Source organism: Lepidochelys olivacea (assembly GCF_965140295.1).
Source record: "Lepidochelys olivacea isolate rLepOli2 genome assembly, chromosome: 5".
In the NCBI taxonomy this organism is placed as follows: domain Eukaryota; kingdom Metazoa; phylum Chordata; order Testudines; family Cheloniidae; genus Lepidochelys; species Lepidochelys olivacea.
Window position 1 is genome coordinate 31,485,819 of NC_140415.1, and position 23,898 is coordinate 31,509,716.

General features: G+C 43.8%; 1 protein-coding gene across 1 annotated transcript; it reads left to right on the forward strand.

Annotated features, from left to right (window-relative positions):
- Nucleotides 1–1,051: 1,051 nt before the first annotated feature.
- MRPS30 (mitochondrial ribosomal protein S30) lies at nt 1,052–11,104 on the forward strand. Its single transcript, XM_084629656.1, has 5 exons — nt 1,052–1,631; nt 1,878–2,023; nt 7,295–7,400; nt 8,300–8,476; nt 10,569–11,104. The coding sequence occupies exons 1-5, from the start codon at nt 1,082–1,084 to the stop codon at nt 10,835–10,837; spliced, it is 1,248 nt and encodes a 415-aa protein (XP_084485782.1). The 5' UTR covers nt 1,052–1,081; the 3' UTR covers nt 10,838–11,104.
- Nucleotides 11,105–23,898: the final 12,794 nt, after the last annotated feature.

The following is a 23,898-nucleotide window of genomic DNA, read 5'->3' on the forward strand; positions in this document are numbered from 1 at the left end:
AGGAAGTGGGATGGGTAGATAGGGGGCGGGGGCCAGGCTGTTTGGGGAGGCACAGCCTTCCCTACCCTGCTCTCCATACCGTTTTGCAACCCAGATGTGGCCCTCAGGCTAAAAAGTTTGCCCACCCCTGATGTGCGGTGTGGTTCAGAGCCCATAAGAGATGGGATCAAGTGGTGACAGCGGAACATGAGAGCATGGTCAGGGGCCTGAATAGGGATCGGATCTTCTGGTGACAGCAAGATGTAGGAGCGTGGTTCAGGGGTCCAGATACGAAGGAGAGTCCCCGGAGAAAGCGGGATCACCGGCTGTGGTCCAGGGGCCCATATTGGGCCAGGAGCCCCTGGTCATAGTGGGATCTGGGAGTATGGGTCAGGGTCCAGCCTAGGGATGGGAGCCACAGGTTATAGCGGGATTGGGGCAGTGTGGTTCAGGGGCCTGTATAGGTTTGGGAACCCCCGGTGAGAGCAGGATCGGGGGGCGGGCTCAGGGGCCCGTTTAGGGACAGCCCCCTGTGATAGCGGCTCCCCGGCATGAGATCAGGCTCACCCCGTGGGGGTCGGGGGGGAGAAGCAGGTTATTGGGAAGGGAAATTTAGAGGTGCGAGGTCCCTGTAGGAAGAGGAGCAGGGGGTCGGGGCCAGGACCGCTGGGGAGCGCGGGTGCCCCCAGCATAGCGGAAGCGCTCAGCACTCAGCCGACCTTGCGGCGGCCCCAATCCCGGCAGCTCTCGCTCTGCATGCTGGGAACTGTAGTCCTCTTTCCCAACGCGCCTCGCGCCCAGGGTTTGACAACACACCTCAACAAGACAGTCCGCCGGAAGCATGCGCATAGTGGCTAGGAAGGAGCTTCTTCCGCCCCCCACTTTCTTGAAAAGGAACCCTCCCCCTTTGACTGTTTCCTGGAGCGACGGGCAAATGAAATGCTTTGATTCAAGAAGTGGCTCCGCCCTCTTTTTCTCGGGGCCCCCAGTTTCTCAGAGGAACGTTCGGATTGGCGCATCAAAGCACCCACGTGACTAATAGTAGCCAATTACTGGTGTACACTCCCCTGTCCGTCCCGAGTCTCCCTCCCCCTCTGACAAGATGGCAGCTCCCAGGGGGTGGCGGTTGGTGTGGCAGGGCAGCTGTCGGTTGCTGCACACCGAGCTCTCCGCGGCCCCTCAGCCTCCGTCTCCGCTCTACCCGCCCGTGGTCGCCTCCCACACGGCCAAGAGCAAGTCGGCCAAGCGCCGCCGGCTGGAGTATTTCTACCAGCAGGTGCACGCGGCGCCCTCCATCGCGGAGAAGCTGCGGCTCTACGGCCGGCTGCAGCGGCTCAAGTACGTGGTTTACCCGCAGACCTTCTCCCTGAACGCGGACCGCTGGTACCAGAGCTTCACCAAGACCGTCTTCGTGCCGGGGCTGCCCCCCGCGGGAGCGGAGCCGGCGGGACCCGGGGGCCCGGATCTGAGCGAGCTGCGTTCCCTGGCCTGTGACGCGCTCCTGCAGGAGCATTTCTACCAGCGCAAGCGAGAGCGACCCTTCGTCTACCGAGAGCAGCAGCACGTCGCGGCCCCCTTCCTCACCCAGCTGGTCTCCTCCCTCACCGCCGCGCTGGGCAGCTGCAACCCGCTGCTCGCCGCCGCCCGCTTAGGTGGGGCGGGAGGTTGCGCGAGGGGGGTTACTGGGGATCGGGGCTGGGGCTGGTTGGGAGGTTAGGCCATGGAGCAGCAGAAGAGATTGTGCTGAAATGCCCCTGGGCTGTTGTGGGTAATGGTTACATCATTGACTGATTTTTTTATTTTGTTTTTGTGCTGAGGGCTGATGTCTTTTTGCATGCTTTCACCAAGTATACACGGGGGTAATGGGCTGGCTAAAAACAAACTGTGTTTCATTTCAGATTTAAAACCACAGGTTAACTTCTATTGGGAGCGCGGTGAGACTGTTGTTTGTCGAGGATATCGAACTGGCAGAATCGATCCAGTGAGATTTCAGATAGATGACAAACCACAGATTCAGATCCGTGTGCCAAAACAGCTTCCAGAGGTATGGATGTTTCTAATGCTTCTAAAAGTGAATATCAGCTAGTACTGTGTTACAGTAGCATTTAGTATGTAACATGTATAACACTAGCTTTGCTGTGATAGGCATGATACAAACACCTAGTAAGAGAGTCTCTGCTTTGAACAGTTCACAGCATAAGTATGTTCTGTCTAAAAATCCTAACCATTGTTATAAATGTTTGCTTGTTTTTGTTTGATTTTAAACTCAACCAGTCATATCTCAGGGAAAAACTTTTGTAGAAAAACCTAATTTCCTCTATAAAGGTTCTATTGTACGTATAACAATCTTATTTATTTCATGATTTTAGTTGCTATTAAAACTATAAAACTGAGTGACTGGGCAACAAAATGGCAGATGAAATTCAATGGTAATAAATGCAAAGTAATGCACATTGGGAAACAATCCTAACTATATGTACAATATGATGGGGTCTAAATTAGCACTCAAGAAAAAGATTGTGGAGTCATGGATGTCTTTCTGAAAACATCTGTTTTGTGTGCAGTGGCCGTCAAAAAAGCTAACAACGTTGAAAACTATTAAGAAAGGGATAGATGATAAGACAGAAAATATCATAACACTGTATAAATCCATGGTATGTCCACACCTCGAATACTGTGTGCAGTTTTGGTTGGCCATCTCTAAAAAGATAAATTAGAATTGGAAAAAGTACAGAGAAGGGCAACAAAAATGACTAGGGAATATGGATAAAATGAAGAGAAATTCAAAAGACTGGACTAGTCATCTTAGAAAAGAGACTCATAAGGGAGATATGACAGATCTATAAAACCATGAATGATGTGGAAAAAAATGAATAAGGAAGTGTTATTTACCTCTTCAGATAACACAAAGACCCAGGAGTCACCCAATTAAATTAATAGGCAGTAGGCTTAAAAGAAATATAAGGAAGTACTTCGTCACACAACACACAGTCGACCTGTGGAATTCATTGCCAGGGAATGTTATAAAGGCCAAAAATATAACTGGGTTCAAAAATAATTAGATAAGTTCATGGAGGGTAGGTCCATCAATGGCTATTAGCAGGCCCATGCTCTGGGTGCCCCATAACCTATGGGACTGGATTTCAGGGGATGGATCACTCGATAAATTGCCCCATTCTGTTCTTTTCCCCCTAAGGCATCTGGCACTGGCTACTATCAGAAGATAGGATACTGGGCCAGATGGACCAATGGTCTGACCCAGTATGGCCATTCTTATGTTCTTGTTTGAATTACAGTGTACTATGTGCTTTCCAAAGGTAGGTAGATATTGATGAAATGGTATCCAAGATGACTTAGGCCAGGTCTACACTACAAAGTTTGACTGATGTAAAAGCACAGAGAACTCGGCTGATACTGGAATGCTGAAATTATTCGGGCTTGTATGCTGCTATTGTACTGGTGCCTGCAGAATTCATTGTAGAGTGGGAATATCTCTTATCGGGGTGGAAGAAACAAGATTATCTCTAGAAATGTTCAGGAGACAATTGCAGGGTATCTCCATGAATGTTGAGGCAGTGCTCAAGAAGTAATAAGGCACATTCCATTTCAGATAAACAAAAGACTCTATGTGGGGGGAACTGTGGTTCTGTCTAGCCCATCAAGACATATAATGGAAAAGCAGATGCTACCTCAGTCTTTCTTCTACCACTGTCTGACAACAGGACACTGATCTGATGTGGACTGTGTAATTTGGACTGCCACACTTTTTTTTTTTAATCTTCTTGTCAAACATGTTTCAGAAGGGTAGCTGCGTTAGTCTGTATCTGCAAAAGCAACAAGGAGTCCTTGTGGCACCTTAGAGACTAACAAATTTATTTGGGCATAAGCTTTCGTGGGTTATAACCCACTTCATCAGATGCATGGAGTGATAGCCCATGGAAGTTTATGCCCAAATAAATTTGTTAGTCTCTAAGGTGCCACAAGGACTGACTACTTGTTCTTTATTTTCAAACATATTACACATACAATGGAAAATCAGAAGTCAGTACTTTTGTTCTCTAAATGCACAAATGAGATGGGAGCTATTTTTAAATGGGGAAGAAGGGTGAGAGGGAGAGGAGGTTTTGGGCAATAAAAAGATAAAATGCTTATAAGGAATTATGCATGTGTACACTTACCTGAGCACTCTCCCACTTCATAATCTGGCCCATCTGCCCTTGCCTGGTGGGACTGTCTTGGCTCCAGAAGATTGTCAAATAGCTCCTGGCTCACTGCAGTCCTCCCCTCCCTTTGTGCACTGAATAGATCTTTGCATCAGGCTCCGGCAAAGTGTCCCGTCATATGTGGTGTGCTGGTGGGGTCTATGCCATGTATGGCATGCTATAAGCATCAGGTGTAGGGGAGGCCCCAGATTTGTTGTTGCCCTTCCTTACCTTCTGATAGTCCTGCTGAAATTTCTTCACTTTCGTATGGCACTGCTGCTAATCCCTGTTGGGCCACAATTTCAGCACCCTATGCAATCTGTACACCTGTGTGTCTACACTTCAATTAAAAACGCATGGCTGGCCCGTGCTAGCTGACGCAGGCTAAGGACCTGTTTAATTGCGGTGTAGACTTTAAGGGTGAGGCTGCAGCCTGTGCTCTGGGACCCTCCAGCCCAAGCCTGAACATCTCCAGTGCAATTAAACAGCCCCTTAGCATGAGCCTGAGTCAGCTAAGTCACAGATTTTTTAAGTCACAGGGCATTATAGACATACCCTAAATTTCTTCGGCTGTTCCTTAGCTTGGCTTGTACGGTTTCTTCTCCCCACAGGCTGAGGTGATCCATGACTCTTTTCCTACTCTTTTGGAGCCAGCATGGTCAGATGCTCACAACAGTGGGCCCAGTAGGTGTTCTCACCTCAGTGGGCAATCAGGAAAAGGCATTGCAAAAATAAGCTGGGGGTTTTAAAGGGTGGGGACAGGCTTCTGGTGTCTATGACCCCAGGCAGTGGAGTTTAAAATTGCGACTGATGTGAGCACAAGGGCAAATTGTGAGACAGCTGCCAGTCGACTGTTACAGTTGAGATGGGTAATGTCTACACTTGCACTGCGTTTACAGATCTAGATTGACTGGCTCTGCTTCGTTTGGGGAGGTGGTGGCATTGCGTCTGTAATAGGGCGTTTACATCTGCAGGAGAGAAATATATGTGTAGACAAGTTCAAAACTAAGTCAAAAAAAGTCAACCTAACTTTGTAGCGTAGAACAGGCCATAGGTAAGGGCTTCTTCTTAATGTCATGAAGTGTAGGTGTCCACTTCACTATAAATTCTTAGAATGTTTTTAGTCAGTTTCTTGGTACTGTTTACATCCTCTTTAAATTCTTCATGTGTATAGCATGCATAGAAGCTTGTACTGGAAGAGTCTAGCCCCTGGCTTTTGTAGCTCCTCCTTTTGTCACAGATTCCACTTTTGCCAGTCTTGGTGGGACCAGAATTCTTCCTTTTTTTTTCTCCTCAAGATGTGAGAGGCAGTGAATCTGGGTTGTGGTACAAATGAGGGGGAGACTGAGTCATTGGAAATGAATGAGAGAATGAATATGTAGATAAAGTGAGCAGAGTTGAAAGGGGGGGAGAGGTTGCATCTAAACTTTTAAACTTGAACTCTGTAATTCCAAACATAAAAATAATATAGAAGAATCACTGGTGTTAGCATATAGCTTACCAAATTTTTGAAAGCTGAGCTGCCTCTTCAAGAAAATGAAACTGATTGCACATCCCTAACCTTTCCAGGATAGCAGGGCAGCATAGGGGAAACATGCACACTTTTCTTTTGTGCCCCTGCCAGCTAGTCCTGTGTGCTTCTTCAGGGTGCTGTGCTTTGCACTTTGACTGTTTTATTGTTTTGTTAATTTGATTGTGTGCTTTGCCAAGGTTGAGACTGCTAGATAGGATTAAACTGAGTGACAGTAAATCTGAAAATCAGAGTTTTAGTGTCAGGAAGGTGATAAACGTGGTGCCCTTACAAGTAGGCAATGTAGCTTTGTACATTCTTTAAAATGCTTTCTTTGACTGTGTTGGTTTTAACAAGGCTTTCTTCTAAATCATGAGGTAGGATAATTACAAATAGGTAGACAAAGAATAAAATCTAGTTAAATACAGAATAAACTTCAAACTGTTAAATAACAGCACATATAGTACTGTAGGTGTGTATGACTAATTTTTATACTGGGTTTTCATCTGTTTTCAGAGAAGTTTTAGGGAACTTTTGAAAAAATAGCACTTAACCTCTATTCTACTTTTGTGAGGCATTCAGCAATGCTGTACACAAACACTTTGGGTGAGACTTCCTTAGAATTTACTACTAGGGAAAGAGTCTCCTGTTTATCCTCTTCTCCTACCTCCCCCACCAAAATAAATAAATATATATACAATATGTATGTAGGGGGAAATCAAGATGTAATCATTCAATTAATCAGAAACTTGAGTTTGGAAAAATCTAGTTTGTATTTTAGAGTAAACTTAAGTGTGGGGGGAAGGAAATAAATATACATATATAATATGTGAGGAAATCGGTGTATACTGGGGCTACTACCCATTGGAGGAAGCCTTGCTAGCAATCATATGGTCAGTGCTAAACTCAGTGGCAGGACTGAAAGTTTCTCAGTTCCGTATGTTTTATTTAGATTTTCTATAACTTGCCAAAGAAAATGTACACCAGGATTTTAAAAAATGACTTTTTTTTTTTTTTTTTTTGCTTGGGTGTTCAACTTTTGAGTCCTCTTTCAGAGGATGCATGCTTAGCATTCTTGAAATTGGCATCTTGAGTTGGGCATCCAGTATGATTGGCTAGCTGCTTTTTTAAAAATCTGAACTGCAAAATACTATGACCATGTTGTATTCAATGTGAGGATAAAAGTCCAACACAAAATGCTGTTAGTGAAGTTTTGGTGTTCATTTTTTGTTTCCCCTGCAAAATGTGGGATATGCCATCTCCAGTCAGTGGAAAGTGGTGCTAACCAACAATTGTCCAGGCTCTCGCACTTCAGTCCTTCCTGTTCTACACACACACTTCTCTATTGCTGCAGGAGATTCACGCTCTCTAGGACAAACATACGATCTTGTTGGTTTCTCTCTCGGAACAGGATCAGGTTTGTTCAAGGTTGTAAAATGGATGTTGAGCTCAATGAGAATTCCCTAGGTGTTTGGATGGCTGTTTAAACAATTCTTTCTTAAGAATCAAAATATTGGTATCAATGTACTATGTAATAATACTGAGATCAAAAACATTTCTATGACTTGCTGAACTGATTTTCTTTCTCTCTCGTTCCTTCAAGTTTGTACCATTAGATTATTCAGTCCCTGGAGAAGTTCCTGTTGTTAATCACAAACCAGACAAACTTCCATTGTTCAAAAGACAGTACGATAACAAGGTATTTATAGGTAAGACTTCCTAGTGATAGGAACATAGTTACTGTGTAGAAGTACTAACGAATGGTACACTTTTGAAAACGGCTTATTGCAGGAGCCAATTTCAAAATCTGTCTAATGGCATACATGACTGTGGTGCTATACTTAGCTGCACATTAATTTAAAAAAATAAGAGACTGGGTATAGTCAGTAAAACCATACACTTCAAATTGTGATAAAGTGACACATTAGACACTTCATATTTCAGAAGGAGTCATTTAAGTCTTGATCTGAAAATATTTTATTCAAAATGCAGAATGTTTTCTGAATGGGTCATTGGGCCTTAAAAGGATTTTGTTCTTTGCTTTTCTTTTAGTTACAAGGGGGCTCAGATAGCTTTACTCATAAAGAGGCTGCTGCTTCTCTGTAATAAACCAGATACCTGCACAGTCAGGGCCAAGCCCACTCTTATTCTCCTACAGCTCCAGAAAAATATGCTTCTTACCACTCTTGCTAGAGGAAGATCAGTTACCTGTCAGCTTTAAAAGGAGTCTTCTGGTCTTTTTAAACAACATCCAGTCAATGAAGGGGGAAGAGGCAATACCGCTTTAATTTCAGTGGGAGCAAGATTGGACCAAAATTAGTAAATTATTAACTTTAATTTCAGTGACTTTTCTCCAAATTAGCCAGCAAGTGAGTTCATAAGGAGACTGTCTTCTGAACTAGAGGAAACCAAAGAAATATTGATGTCAGCATTGCAAACCAAACTAACTTTTTAAATAACTTGTTACTTTGGGTAGAAGTTGAATAATAGAGATGTCAGAAATAATATTTTTTCCTTAACCTCTGATGCTACCTATAACATTTCATTTCATTTGATTTGATTTTTTTTTTTAAAGTGGCTTTTAACTTTTCTCCTTTTTATAACTCAGGATCAAAAGTCGCAGATCCATGCAGCTATGGTCATACGCAATTTCATTTGATTCCTGATAAACTGAAAAGGGAGCGATTATTAAAAGCAAACCTTGCTGATCAAATTGAAGTAACTTATCGAGCTAATGGTATTGCAAGTCTCTTTGCTTGGACTGCAGCACAAGCTATGTATCAAGGTGAGGCAAAACTTATGCTTGATTGTCTTTACATCTATAAATGGCGAGCAGACTTCTTTCTCCCTTTCCTTTTATTGTCCATATGTGATTTTCTTTCTGTGTAGAGCATGTTTTAATTTCATTACTGAAACTTAAACGAGCCAATTAAACTATGTATATGGGAGATATTAACAAATTCTTTAAAACAAGACCCTTAAATCTGAGTAAAATGCTTGAAGACTAGTAGAAAAGAATCACGCCAATATATATAGAACATTAAATGGCACTTATTAATTTTGCAATTATATACGTTAAATTATTTTTGGTATTTTTTAGGTTAAAATATGTAGTCTATACACTAAAGTTTTTTGGCTGTAATGTATGATAGTAAGCAGCTGAAATTAGTATCCCAAAAAATAGGGTGTTATAGTGGAATTTTGGCAGTTAAATTCTACTCTGTGTTTGGTGCACATAAATCAAATTTCTCTTATCCAAATCTTCATGGAAGGTTGAATTTGATTATAAGCCAGTTTACTATGCAATAGGGTGAACCGTCTTTAAAAGCAGTCTCATGAGCTTGTATTGTATATTATAATGAAACACAAAAAGATGAATAGTTGCTATGGGGATCAAGCTAATGTTTTATCCTGAACTAGTAAACCATTACAGGCACATGAAATCTAATGTTCTTGCTCTAGCGCTTGGCCTTTCAGATATGCCCTGTACTAAATTCTAACAGTGTATATCTGAAGAAATAATGCCCAGTATACTTGCATAATATCAGACTAGAGATTTTTTGTAATCCAAGATAGATTACAAAAAAATAGATCTACATATTGATCACTAGTATTGCACTACTTGTATCTGATCAAAATAATAGCCAATAAAAAAAACCGTAATTGTTGAGAAAAAGAGAGTGTGTATATTTGAGCAAACTCCCATATTCACCATCTGTACAATTCAAATTCCATAAAGGGCTTATAAATATTAAATAAGACCTTAGCTGGAAAGAAGAGAAGGTTCAAGAGAACTTAATTCACTTAGCTACAGATGCCATTCGCTAGTAACTAGCTTCTGGCAGTGGAAGCAGATTCTGAAGTAATGACACCATGTTTGGGTCACAGTGATGCAAATCCCCTAATTAATAGATCTGTATAAAACAATAAGAAAATAGTTTTGCATCAAATTTTGCACGTGTAATAGCATATGCTAATCACATGTGATCCAAACTTCTTTTTTTTTGTGGTGTACCTGTAACACTGAAATTGATTCTCATCTTTACAAGTCAACTAGAATCTTCAGTGACATTGGTGTATAAGACAGAACATTTGTCTTCATTCTCTGACTCTACCTGGTTATTTTATAATTTTAGTAGTGAGCATTGCTTAAGGAAGCATATGTATTCAATATTTGTGCTGTAAGTTCAGTTCTCTGCATATGCTACTGCATATGTTGTGCATGCAGAACAACATGATATAGTATAAAAGGAGAACCCCATGAAAGATTTAGCTTGTCTGTCTAACCATTTTAGCATTCAACAGTAATGGTGTATTAAACTTGAATCAACCAAACATATTCTTGAATTGTCATGATGAATAAGTGCATTCCCTTATGGATAAAGTCATTTCACCGTAAGAGGGTTCATGGAAAATTCAGTTCTCCTCTAAATAGAAGGTGCTGGGCTGCCAACGGTCTGGTTCCCTGCCCCCAAAAATAGTATCTGCAGGACACACCAAATGTGTGGTGCTGTACATTGTATCTAATTTTAAACATGCAGTTTTGTGAAAGATGGGTAACCTTTGCAGGCAGACTCTGTTCCATGAGAGTCCATACGCATTGAAAATATTAGTTTTGTGAGCATATAAATTAGTATAATTTTGAAAGTGGTCCTTAAAGTATGTGACATAAAACTTTTCTTGGGGGTAGGTGAGGTGGGGATGTGTTCTTAGTTTTAGACTTTTCAGTCAAAACATTTTATATAATAATCTATCTTGTTCCTTGAGGATAAGCAGTTTAGGTTTGTAACTGTCTCTATTTCAAGCCCCTGTTTGGAATTGTGCCAATATGAATATTACTTATGCCTTGTGTAACTAGGGTGTAATTTCATTTACAGGATTCTGGTGTGAGGCAGATGTGACCCGTCCCTTTGTATCGCAGGCTGTGATCACTGATGGAAAATACTTCGCTTTCTTTTGTTATCAGCTGAATACCTTAGCACTAACTGTACAAGCTGATCAAAATAACCCTCGGAAGAATATCTGTTGGGGAACAGAAAGTAAGCCCTTATATGAAGCTGTGGAAGGCAATAACGTAAAAGGTTTTAATGATGAAATTCTACTTCAGTTAGTTCATTTTCTGCTAAACAGACCAGAACGATTGTAAATTAGGCTACCAAAGGGCTCTGTTTAACTGCCTGGGCTTCATCAGAAGTCAAATGAAATGTGATGTGGAATGGTTCTTCATGTTTATTCTCTCACACACACACACACTCTCTCTCTCTTTCTCTCTCTCTCTCTGTCTGACTCAATATTACTGTAAAATAGATTCTGTATTCTGTGATCTCTTGTGGGGATTATTCCCATACACTCACCAAAATATGTGGTGCTATACATTGAAAATAAAATCTAGAATAATGCCTTTTGCATACTTGTATTTGAAGTAAGGTACCTTGACTTTTTAAATAGAATAAAAAAAAAAAGAAACACAGAATCCAGGTCAACAAACTGAGATTTCCTCATGCAAACCTGATTGGCAATAGAACAGTGTTCATATAGCCTGGGGTGCCAAAACTGTATGGAGGGCCAGGTTGGGACGGCTGTGCTTCCCCAAACAGCCTGGTCCCTGCCTCCTATCCGCCCCATCCAACCTCCCCGCTCCTTGTCACCTGACTGCCCCCTCCTGGGACCCTCTGCCACCTATCCACACCCCCGCCCCCTGACAGGCCCTCTGGGACTCCCACACCAACCGCCCCCTGCTTCCTGTCCTCTGACTGCCCCCCTGCCCCTTATCGAACCCCATTCCCCTTACCATGCCAGCTGGAGCCAGTCATGCCACCATGCAGTCTAGAGCACTGGAGCAGGCCAGCAGTTCTTGCAGCCACACTGCCCAGCAGGAGCTTGCAGCCTCGCTGCCCAGAGCACTGGTGGCATAGCAAGCAGAGGGAAGGAGGGACAGCAGGGGAGGGGCTGGGGGCTAGCCTCCCTGGCTGGGAGCTCAAGGGACAGGTAGGACGGTTCTGCAGGCCGTAGTTTGCGCACCTCTGATATAGACTGTAAGCTCCTTGGAAGAGGGTTTCTCAACACAATTGAAGTACTTATAAAACTTGATAGTGGTGTATTTTGTTTGTTTTGTTTTTTGCACAAGTTTTCTGATGACGCACTAACTTCATCTTGTAAAATCTTTTTTAATGCTGAGGCATTGTTTTAGCTGTGAGTTCAGGGGAGGGGTTAGAAGTCAGTAAACGGGTAGGTTTCTTTTCAAGTAATTGATTTCTCCTCTGGAATAACTTACACAAAACTGCATGAACTCTGATTAACTTTTTATAGTTAAATGATTCCTTTTTACAGAGTTGAGTCCATGGGTTTCATATCTTCCCAGGCCAGAAGGGACCGTTATGATCATCTAGTCTGACCTCTGGTATAAAACAAGCCATAGAACTTCCCCAAATTTAATTCCTAGAGCATATCTTTTTAGAAAAAACATCCAGTCTTTATTTTAAAATGGTCAGTGATGGAGAATCCACCACAGCCCTTGTCAGTGTCTTTTTTTTCCTTTATGCCACTTTTACTGGTGAGGGTTGTGGCAGCAGCATGGAGAGTAGGTAGGACCAGACCTCCCTTTCCTCCACAACATGTTTGAGCTCCTTTTGAAGGATTCCCCAGTGTTCCCAGGTCAGCTGGGAGATACAATTCCTCCAGCGTGCCCTGGGTCAGCCTCAGGGTCTCCTCCTAGTGGAATGTGCCCAGTAGAGTTCCAAAGGAAACCTCCCAGGGGCATCCTTATCAGGTACCAGCTCAGCTGGCTCTTCTCAATCCAGAGGAGTAGTGGCTCTACTCTCAGGCTCTCTGAAATAGCTGAGCCCCTCATGGTCTTGACAACTGGCATTCCATAAGGAATTAAGAAAAACTGACAAACAGTAGATGGCACTGTTTACCATTCTATTGCAGAAGAAGAAATGAAATTCTTTGCTTTATATTTTTCACTGATTAGCAAAACTGAGACAAATCATAAATATGCACAGTAGTCTCCAGCACATTAGGCAAGTTATTTTGTTTTAGTAAGTAATCTGTAGAATGGCATTAATCTTTCCTTTTGTATTGTTGTCTGGTCCATAGTATTTAAGAGTGAAATACACTGACAATGAAGGAAATTTCTAGTATTGTTTAAAGTGGGAATATATAGCTGCTAAATGTTTAAATCTAGAACGTCAGACACTGCAAGATTCCTGTTCTTTAGCTCCATTCAGCAGAAACATTTGACCATGGGACCAACCTTCTTTCTTTGGCATCTTATTCTGCAGGGTTTGGTGCCTGACAGTACTTTTTAAAAAAGGCAATTCAAGGGAGTCATAAGGGGATGAAACTTACATGAGAGAGGGTAAGGAAGAATTTAAAAGTTAAATCACATTATTTTTTGGGTAATAGGGAAACTATTTGTCTTTCTCCTTATAATCCCAAATGCTGAACTATTTTGCCTTTAAAAAAAAAATTAACAACCCTCAAGCAGATACCAAGTCTGGGAAATGTCAGCTGTTCTGGTGTCTACATTCTGAGACTGAAAATAGGGGACCTGTACTGGAAACTTTTATGCAGCCTTCTCTAAATTCCATGAAGGAATGCCAGGAGTCTGAAGACTATGTACCCTTGCCTTTATGCCCACATAGGACTAGATACAATCTAGTCCAAAACTATTGAAATGTAAGTAATTCTCCCTCTTCCTCCATTCAAGAAAAGGCAGTGTTGATGTTTAATATCTGCTCAGCTCTTGTCTAGGTATTTGCGATTCTTTTTTGTTGATGAGTTTTCATTTTTAATCTGCACCTATAAATAGGAAGGCTCCAGGATTAGCTGAAATATTCTTTGCAAGTCAACATTATTCTTTGTTCCCTCATTTACCCTATGAACTTTGTTTTATTGACATAGATCTTATCTTGCCTGATTACTCTTCCCATCCCTGCTGATCTATGTTGGCTTTTACTTGCCTTATTAAGGGCTAAATTCAGTCTTTTGGGGTACAACAAGGGTGAAAAGGTGACACTGCCTACTGTCTCTTCTGCAAAAGGACTTTTGCTTACATTTCTGTTTATTTTGTGTTTGTTTCATATTCAATTAACCTATGATCGTTAGAGCCTGGACAATTCCCACTGTCAAGGAACAGGAAATTACCTGAACAGAGTTTAAATGAATGGAGTTACCAAACAGCCTGTTCCATTTGGAGAAGCAGCAGGTGCACTTTCAGTTAAATGAATCTCAGGATCTGCATAGAGAAGAGGGCTATCTGTGTGGAGGGATAAAGCAGCATAGAGAGACTAAGGTTCCCTACATCCTAACATACAACTCCTCTTTAAGCCCTGCTGACCTGTATTTTCCAGCTGTGCTCTTAGCCAACCCACCAATTTCTTGGGCTATTGGGAGGGGGAATAGCCAAAAACTGAGTTAATATTCAATGTGCAATCTGAGGGAAAATTCCACTGGCAGTTCTGCAGGTCTGGAAGGGGATGATGTGCTATAGGTGACCAGCCCCAGCCTTTCTCCCTACATTTTGCTTCTTATCTGCCAAAAGCCCTGCAGAACCCCTTGTAGTTAATGTAGCAGAGCTTCCACAGGATCAGAAAGGGATCTGGTGCCCATTAAGCCTTTTTTACTCTGTGTCCCAACACTCAGCTCGCTTGTTTTATGCATTAATGCATGGAGAATACAGTAGCACCTCAGAGTTATGAATTGACCAGTTAATCACACACTTCATCTCCCCTTTTTTTGTTTATTGATAGTTGGCCATCTTATGGTAGCCGCCAATTTGTTTTGTCATGCTATTTAACTCCCAGACAGACAAGGACATAACCTGGGGAGCTTTCCAGGGCAAAATTTTACAAAGTCTTAACAAGGAAGGAATACATTGTACACAGCAACAACAAAAAATAAGCCCAATGATTACAAACACACAATAACCAAAAGCTTAACATCTGCAATATAATCATCTAAAAGGGGTACACTTCTTTTACTACAATTGTAACCAGCAAAAGGCAATATAAGTATCATTCTACTAAGACAGCAAAGGGTGCCATCACTTAAATTTGCAGGAATATTATTAAAGGTGCATGAACCACAAGTAAAAACCCATCCTGATGGTAGGATGATATGGCCATACTTATATGAAACATTAACAGCATGAGAATAATTTAAAAGGGATTGAGAAATTTTTTGACAGCCCAATGGCACCTTTGTACTAGTGCAGTTAACTACACGCGCACAGGTGACATTGTGAGCCCCGGCCGGGTACGGTGTGTGAAGGGATATAGCCGTGCAAGGCAGAGTATAGTTGGCCGGGCCCCAATTAGCCATGCTAGAGTACTGGGAGAAAAGATTAGCATAAGCAGAGAACAGTGTCTTATTCTCCTTCAGGCTTGTAACGGGGGAGGCGCTTCCGAGCCAACCCCTACAGGAAATAGCAGGCACAAAAGGCACACAATCATCACAGAATTAGCAGTGATTTGGGCGAGAATCGCCACAAACAAAGTCTTAGGAGTTTCTGGCTGCTGATCTGCTGCCAGTTTTCGTTGAGCCGTGGCGACCAATGCTTTTACTGCTCCCCATGTCACGGGCTGGCTTGGGACGCTACGCCTCCTCCGTTTCCGTCCCGCCGTTGTCGACTCGGGGGGCAACGCGGTCTCCTCCAAGGTCAGCTGAAACTCTGGTATGGGATTCGACAGCCCCTGGTGCCATGCCATGTTGTTTAAGTGCTGGTCGCACGCACCGGGCTGGAACCCACAACGGTCCTGCAGGGAGAGACACAGCAGCATATCCCCGACCCCAAGTGATTAGAGGTGCTGGGCCCAGCCACTGTGGATCGGGCAGCTGACGGTAAAAGACACGCGGTCTTTCCAGTACCTCAGATTTGTGAAAATGCCGATCCGCAGGGGTCTGCTGATCTGCATTCAGTGTTAAATTATTTAAAGTAAACAAGAGGATATACATTTGTTGTTGAATGTCTCCTAAGGTTCGGAGACGCAGCTCCCCTTGTTTTAATTGTTTATCTAGCAAGGTTTTGAGTGTGCGATTGGCACGTTCAACAATGGCTTGGCCCGTGGAATTATAAGGGATTCCGTGTTTAAGACGGACGTCCCAGCGGGCACAAAAGGTGGAGAGGGCTGCAGAGCAGTAGGCTGGGGCATTATCTGTTTTAATTTGGCAAGGGCGACCCATAACAGAAAAGCAGGCCAGCAAATGGTGAATAACTTTGTTAGTGGCTTCCCCACGTTGTGGGGTTGCCCAAAGGAAGCCTGAATAAGTATCAACGGAAACATGTAAAAATGAATAGGGGCGGAATTGTGGTACATGAGTAACATCCATTTGCCACAGCTGATTTGCTGCGGTACCTCGGGGGTTAACGGCATAAGAAAAAGTAGGAGCAGCAGCAGCACAGTGGGGGCAGGAACGAACAATGGAACGTGCATGATCAGCAGGAATGTGAAACTGCCGGGCCAAAACAGAGGCAGACTGATGAAAAAAGGCATGGCTTTCAATGGGGTCAGAAAAAAGGGAATTTACCTGACCACGCAACGCGCGATCGGCGCGTGCATTGCCCTCAGTGAGTGGCCCAGGCAGAGGGGTATGACTGCGAATATGAGCAACAAAGTAAGGGAAATGACGAGTGGCAAGAAGATGCTGTAAAGACAAAAACAGGTGAAGGAGGTCTGCATCAACCTGAGGGGTAATGAGGGCAAGGGGTAAATGATCAATTACCTGATAAACATAATGGGTATCCACAATTAAATTAAAGGGACAATCAGCAAAAAGTTAAAAGGCCAAAATAACAGCAGCCAATTCTGAACGCTGTGCAGAACGCTGAGGCAGTGTAAAACGAGAATGCCAACGAGGGGGGTCACCCAACTGATAAGTGACTACACCTCGATGGGGAGAGCCATCAGATGTTAATATCGAGGGTGGTGTCTAACTTTGTAAGTAAATCACGGCCCCAAATATTGAGGTGGACAGGGAGCACAAAAGGGCGGATTGTAGCAAGGGCACGGCCTCCTGGTTTAGAGACCGTGACCCAAGACAAACTTTGGCGCCCGGGTTTGCTACCCCCAATCCCCCACAACTCTTTAGAAGGAACCGTAGGCCAACTAACCGGCCACTCCAGATCACGAATCACTGTAACGTCAGCTCCAGTGTCCACCAGCCCTGTAAAAGGAACATCATTTAAAAGAAGTGTTAACTGAGGTTTCGAGGGGCGGACTGACATTGTCAGAGCAACAAGTGGAGAAGACGCGCTGTGAGACGGCGAGTGAGACAACGGCGATCCAAAGCCTCCTCCGCCCCGAGTTCGATCCTCGGCAGCTGGCACCTGATAGGGGACTAAAATCAATTGTGCAATTGACCGTCCACGCGGGAGCGGCTGTGGAAGATGAGTCCACACCTGAACCTTAATAATGCCAGTGTAATCAGCATCAATGACCCCTGGAATGACAAAAAAGCCCTGTTTCCCAGCATGTGAGCGAGGGAGAACAAGACCTACAAAGCCGGCAGGGAGAGGTCCCGTCACCTGTGTAGGTATGGCACAGACCTCCCCTGGCAGCTGAAAGTCAGTGTCCTCCTGCATGATCAAATCAAGCCCTGCACTTCCAGCAGTCGCTGCCCTCATAGAGTCTACGGATTCCAAGGCAGAGGAGCGATTGCCTGAGTAGGAAACACCCCTGTTTGGCCCTGGGTTTGGGGGGGACCCGTCGCGCGGTTTCCCGACCCGCCACGACACTGATTAGCCCAGTGATAACCTTTCCCACACTTGGGGCACTTCTTTGAGGGTCGGGCTGGTGCCTTAGATGAGCGGCACTCCCGCTGAAAATGACCCTCCTTTCCACAGCGGTAACAGCGCTTCCCCTCCTTCCCAGTTTTTCTGAGGGCGGCAGCCAGAACTCCAGCCTTGTGGGCTTGTGTGCTAATGTTCTGGCACGCCCGCAGCATGTCTGAGAGCTCTAAAATACCAGAGACTTGCGCTGCCTGGAGAGCACGGCAGCAATCCTCATTTGCATTTTCAACTGCCAATTTTAACAGGAGCTCGTGAGCTGCCTCAGTGTTATCCACCTGTCGGAGGATAGCCTCCTGCAATCTGTTGGTAAAATCCAAAAAGGACTCTAAGGCACCCTGACGGATACTGACAAAGCTTTTGGTAGGCTTGCCTGAATCCGGGACCTTCTTGAAAGCATGCTGGGCACAGGTGGAAATAATGGGGAAGACGGCCTGAGGGAGTTGAGACTGCATCTCAATAGTAGCAAACTGGCCGTCCCCTGCCAAATGCTCATAAATGATACCTTGCTCTCTATATACCTGGGCTTGGCGTTCTGCCATCTGCCGATACTCACTAAGCCAAATAACATACTGACTGGGTGACAACATCATGCGCAGCAGCGTTTTCCAATCCTCAGGGATTAGGGAGTACCCAGCACCCATCCCTTCAATGAGACCACGCACAAAGGTGCTAGTCAGGCCAAATTCACGAATTGCTTTCTTTACCTCTCTAACCACCGAGTATGGCAGAGTGGTCCAGGTGCCCACGGGGTTGCCCTGGTCATCATTCTGCCAGGTCACCGGGCAAACGGAGACCAGATCAGCCAGCTCCTCTGCTGTAAGATCTGATCGAGCTTTCGCTGCGTGAACCATTTGTTGCACCAGCGAAAGCTTCTGAGCAGATGCAGATGACTCTCCGGGGGGCCCCATGGGGGGAGGGTGATCACACACCGGCTCCGGTGGGGAAGGCCAGGGAGGCGGTGGTAATAGAGGCACTGGGGGCGAAGCAGGGGGAGGGATGGCTGCAGGAGCGGACGGGGGTGGCAGGATCGGCAGCTCCTCTGTTGGTGCTGAAGAGGGCCTTTCGGAGGCGACACGCTGTGTCGCATCGCCAGGAGGGGGGATGGCTGCAGGGGCGGACGGGGGCGGCGAGAGCACCAGCCTCGCGAGGGAGGGTCTGTCCGAGGCGACACGCTGTACCACGTCGCGGCAGAGGTGCCAGGCATGTAAAGCCTGCACGGGTGCCCGAGGCTCTTTGTGCAATGTCTGGCCCAATCGCTCCCAGTCCGCTAGCTTAAAGCTTCCAGCTTCAGGATACCACGGGCACTTGGCACGCACCTCCTGTAGCAGGAGAGTGAGTTCTCGAGCCGGGCAGTCATGCTGAGCCTTACGCAGCAAATACTGCAGCTCATTGTAGTGTTGCACTTGCAAAGCAGAGAGGGAGCTTCCCATACTTACCACAATGAAAAATACTCACCGGGATCCACGAAGTGGATGAGTGACGCGTCTGAAACCCTTGCCGGGCGAGGTGAGTGCTGAGGGCCCCACGTTGGGCGCCAGTTGTTGCGGTTCAGTGATGAGACAGAACACAGCTTTATGCAAGCAAACAGGCTGGTCAGCGGAGATGGGCTGTTCTGCCCCCCCTGCCTTCCACCTTCTCCTTTTATTATATTTCTCCCCCTAAGCATTACACACTGCTACACAAAGGAATGTATGACGTTGATTCATATGCTTAGTTACCATCCTCTATCTACTACAATCCTGGTTCTCAGGCCTTGAGCCCAGGCTAAAGAAACCTCCCACAGTTGCTGTCCAAACAATCAAGTTCTCAGGGTTCATATCTAGCCCTTGTCCTTGGATAGAGCAATGTGTGCATTGCTCCTAGGAAACAGTCAGGGTGTGCCCCGCCTGCTTCCAGGTGGAATAGCTAGACATTAACCCTTCACACACACCTCATTTGGAAGTACACATTCAGGCAGCAGCAGAGACCCCCATCTCCCCCCCCCCCCAAAAAAAGCAAGTACAGGTTTAAATGTAAACTACTAAAAAGATAAAGTGAAAGCAGCATTTTTCTTCTGCATAGTGAAGTCTGAAAGCTCTATTAAGTCAATGTTCAGCTGTAAACTTTTGAAAGAACAATAATGTTTTGTTCAGAGTTACGAACAACTTCCATTCCTGAGGTGCTCATAACTTTGAGGTTCTACTGTAGCATGATATATGTACAGTGCCTCCCATTATATAGGTTCTTCAGCATACCATATATCAAATAGTGTTACTGGAACAGGACAGCTCAAGTGAATCAGAGCAATCTGCAGATTTGCAGGATTTGGCCCCTAATCTATTTCTAGTCCCACTTCTTTGTGATCAGTTAAGGGACAGTTATTCCAACAGTATTTGCTACTTGTTCAATTTTCCAGTAATGCCACAGTTGGCATTACGTGCTTTTGAGACTTTTTTTAAAGAAAAAACCCTCTCAAAAAGAATTTTTTTTTTTAAAAGCTTGGAAGTCCAGGTTGAGACTTTCAGAAAACAGAAAGTTCTGTTTTCCAACAGGCCGTACACAATAAAACATATGCTATTTTGCTTTTCTGTTCATGTGCCAAGGAAATGGAAAAATATAGTCAGCAGAAATGCACCTGTACAAGGCTGATGTCAGCCAGTTTACAAAAAGTGAACAGAAGCAAAAATTGTCTAGCCCATCCTTCTGTTTCTCCAAAAAGTCATTTGAATGTGCAATACTTTCTTTAACCTAGTGAAAATGCATTGAGTAACTTTTAAAAGTTGTTTTGCTCTACAGTGTTGTTCAAAAGATGCCCTCAGAAACAAACATCCATATCTTTGGTAGTGGTTATAACCACACATATCATGGGGTGATAATAGGTAAATTGAATCTAGCTTGAATCTTTCAGTGCCCCACCTTCACTCTGACCACCAATCCATCTTTCAGGACTCATTTTGAATTTCCAGCCTCTGAACATCTTCAAACAGCTGTCAGTTGTTTAAACAACTATCAACCCAACTCCCTATTCCCCGCTCAGAACCAACCTCCTCCCCACCAACTTTCTCCAAGTGTAGAACTTCCCCTCAAAAATCTGCACTGGCCTGAGGTTCAAGACAGGCATACTTAAACCTGCATCAGTGACAGATTTAATGTCTGATTCAGTTTTATGTATTTGCAAAGACTTCCAACATTCCTAGGCAGGGCTGGCCCTAGACCAAATGGTGCCCCAGGCAAGGAGCGTCTTTGGCACCCTCTGCCCCTCCATTTATTATAATTTTGAATACCTTATTTGTTCTTGCATTTGTACCTATTTCATGACTTTGATGCATGATTTATCCCTGTTTTATAAGATAAATTTGTACATTAGGATCTGTAAATCTGTATTTATTCATGCCATATATAAGCAAATAAAAAAATTGTTTCCTCTAAGGTTATAGAAACTTCTTAATTTTAAGAATAACTGAAATGTACTAACATCAAGAAATTGAACTGTGCACAAACGTTGAATGACCAGTGTTAAATAGTGTTACAGTAGGTGACAGCCTTAGAATGTTAATCCTAATCCTTTAGTTCAAAGGTCGCTTTTCTCTCCTTTGCCCTTGTGAACAGAAACACAGTGTTGGACGGATCCAAAGACCGGCCAATGGCATTTTCAAGCAATAAAATAACAACTGATTGGACATCTCCAGTTGGACATTGTCCATCCAAGATATGTTTTAATGGTCTGGAGCTTTGAAAAGCTGCACTCACCACTCGCAACTGTGACCGGCAGCGTGAGCAGAATCCTCAAAGTTACACACATTAGGAAAAGCGTCCTTCAGCTCTGCATCATGAATGAATTAGCAAACTTGGAGTAGAGAGTGTTTCCAGTGTTGCAGAATGTGATTGTCCAATTTGACAGAGGTCTTTATCATTGACATCCAAATGTTCTCCATGTGTTAGTATCTGGTGAAGGTCTGTACAATTGTTCAAGGGTGTTTTTTCTGTCCGCCAGCAGCTTATTAAGGTCATACAAAGGCCCTCAGTCTTTTTATGGTCCTTCATTTGTTCAAACATTTCTGCAATGGACACTTGAGCAGTATCAACAAGTGAGCAAAAAAATTCCCTCTTGAATTTTTTTTCAGACCTTCTCATCATCTCTTCTCTGCCTTTGTAACGAAACTATCTCTTCGTCCAATGAATATGAGTTTTCTTGAAGACAGGCTCAACTCCGAAGTTTTCCACTGTTTCTTTGGCAGCAGCAATGGCATCTTCAAATCTGTTGTTTCTGTAGGCCACAACGAAATCAAGGCAGCTTCTCATCAAAGTAGTAGCAGTGTAATGTGCGTTGACTGAGTTTGTAATGCTTTGCTTACAACAGTTACTTGGAACAGAATATCGTGCCAAACCACAATTGAGACCAGTAATCTGGTTTGCCAGACTTTGTGCCTCTTGTTGGATTTTGACCTCAGCTTTACTTCACTGCACCAGAGGGCATCATAAACCTCAGTCCCTTGAAACTTCACTGGCCATACACTGTCAATGCAGCTCTCCCAGCGAGCATCACTTAGCGGCTGCATGGTCGGATTTGTAACATTGTCCATGAGGATCTTCCACCTGATAGTTCAGGCTGTATATCCTTTGCAGTAGTCTGAAGAGAGATACTGAATCTAAAGAAGATGACCCCTGCATCTGACACAACCAAGTTGAGGGAATGGCAGCCACAAGGCATGTCAAAAGCTCTTGGATTCAGCACGAGGATCTTTGCCTGGACGCCACTGTTTCTTCCCTTCATATTCACACCATTGTAGCCTTGGCAGTCTTGAAGCTTTATTTTATTCTCATTCAAAACATTCATAAACATGTGTCAAGGTTCCTTCCCCACTCTGAACTCTAGGGTACAGATGTGGGGACCTTCATGAAAGACCCCCTAAGCTTATTCTTACCAGCTTAGGTTAAAAACTTCCTCAAGGTACAAACTTTGCCTTGTCCTTGAACCCTATGCGGCCACCACCAAGCATGTTAAACAAAGAACAGGGAAAGAGCCCACTTGGAGATGCCTTCCCCCCCCCAAAATATCCCCCCCAAGCCCTACACCCCCTTTTCTGGGGAAGGCTTCATAAAAATCCTCACCAATTTGTACAGGTGAACACAGACTCAAACCCTTGGATCTTAAGAACAATGAAAAAGCAATCAGGTCCTTAAAAGAAGACTTTTAATTAAAGAAAAAGTAAAAGAATCACCTCTGTAAAAATCAGGATGGTAAATACTTTACAGGGTAATCAGATTCAAAACATAGAGAATCCCTCTAGGCAAAACCTTAAGTTACTAAAAGACACTAAAACAGGAATATACATTCCATTCAGCACAGTTTATTTTACCAGCCATTACACAAAAGAAATCTAACACATTTCTAGCTAGATTACTCACTAACTTTTTATAGGAGTTCTGAACTGCATTCCTGATCTGTTCCCGGCAAAAGCATCACACAGACAGACAGACTTTGTCCCCCCCTCCCTCCAGCTTTGAAAATATCTTGTCTCCTCATTGGTCATTTTGGTCAGGTGCCAGCGAGGTTGTCTTAGCTTCTTAACCCTTTACAGGTGAAAGGGTTTTGCCTCTGGCCAGGAGGGATTTTATAGCACTGTGGACAGAAAGGTGGTTACCCTTCCCTTTATGATAACATGTCAAAAGAAATAATAGTATTTCTTTTATATCGTTGCATAGATAGGGGTTCCATAGATATTTCTGTCATTAAATATATCCTTTATTAGTTGCTGCTTACACTCATCAGGTCTTAAAACACAAGTACACTTTCACAGTCACACAATAAAATGAGGTTCACAGTATCACAGCTGGGCTCTCAACTCATTTATCTTCATTCTTATAGCTCACTGATGATGCTCGGTCCCTTATATAGCCGCGAGAGCATGGCTGAGAGCATTCTAGGACGTTCATGGAAAATGTAGTTCTCAGAAAGTCTGGAAGGTTCCACAAGATTCTACAAAGGTTCAGAACATTCTAGGAGGTTAAAGAAAAATTAATCCACATACAGAACACCTGAAACATTTTACTTCAAACATTCTGTTTTCCCTTTTGTCGCTAACAACAAAAACAAAAACCCTCTAATACCGGCACCCCAAGTGGTCGCCTGGGTTGCCTGCCCCTAAATGCGGCCCTGTTTTTAGGGATACAACACTTGCTTCTAGTCCTGGAAGATCCTCAGAGATCTGCTGTGAAATTCCTGACTTTTTGTCTAACAAAGCTAATTTTGATATTTTTAATAATGCATTTTTATCTTACATACTTCAAGAGGAGGAATGACCAGACTCGCAGACACTGAGGGTGCCTGAGGAAGAATGCATGATGTGGTGGTCTGGTATAGACATTTAATCAGCATGAATTTGGGCTGGCCACATTGCAGAGATGCAATTCTTTAACTGCAGAACACTGACATA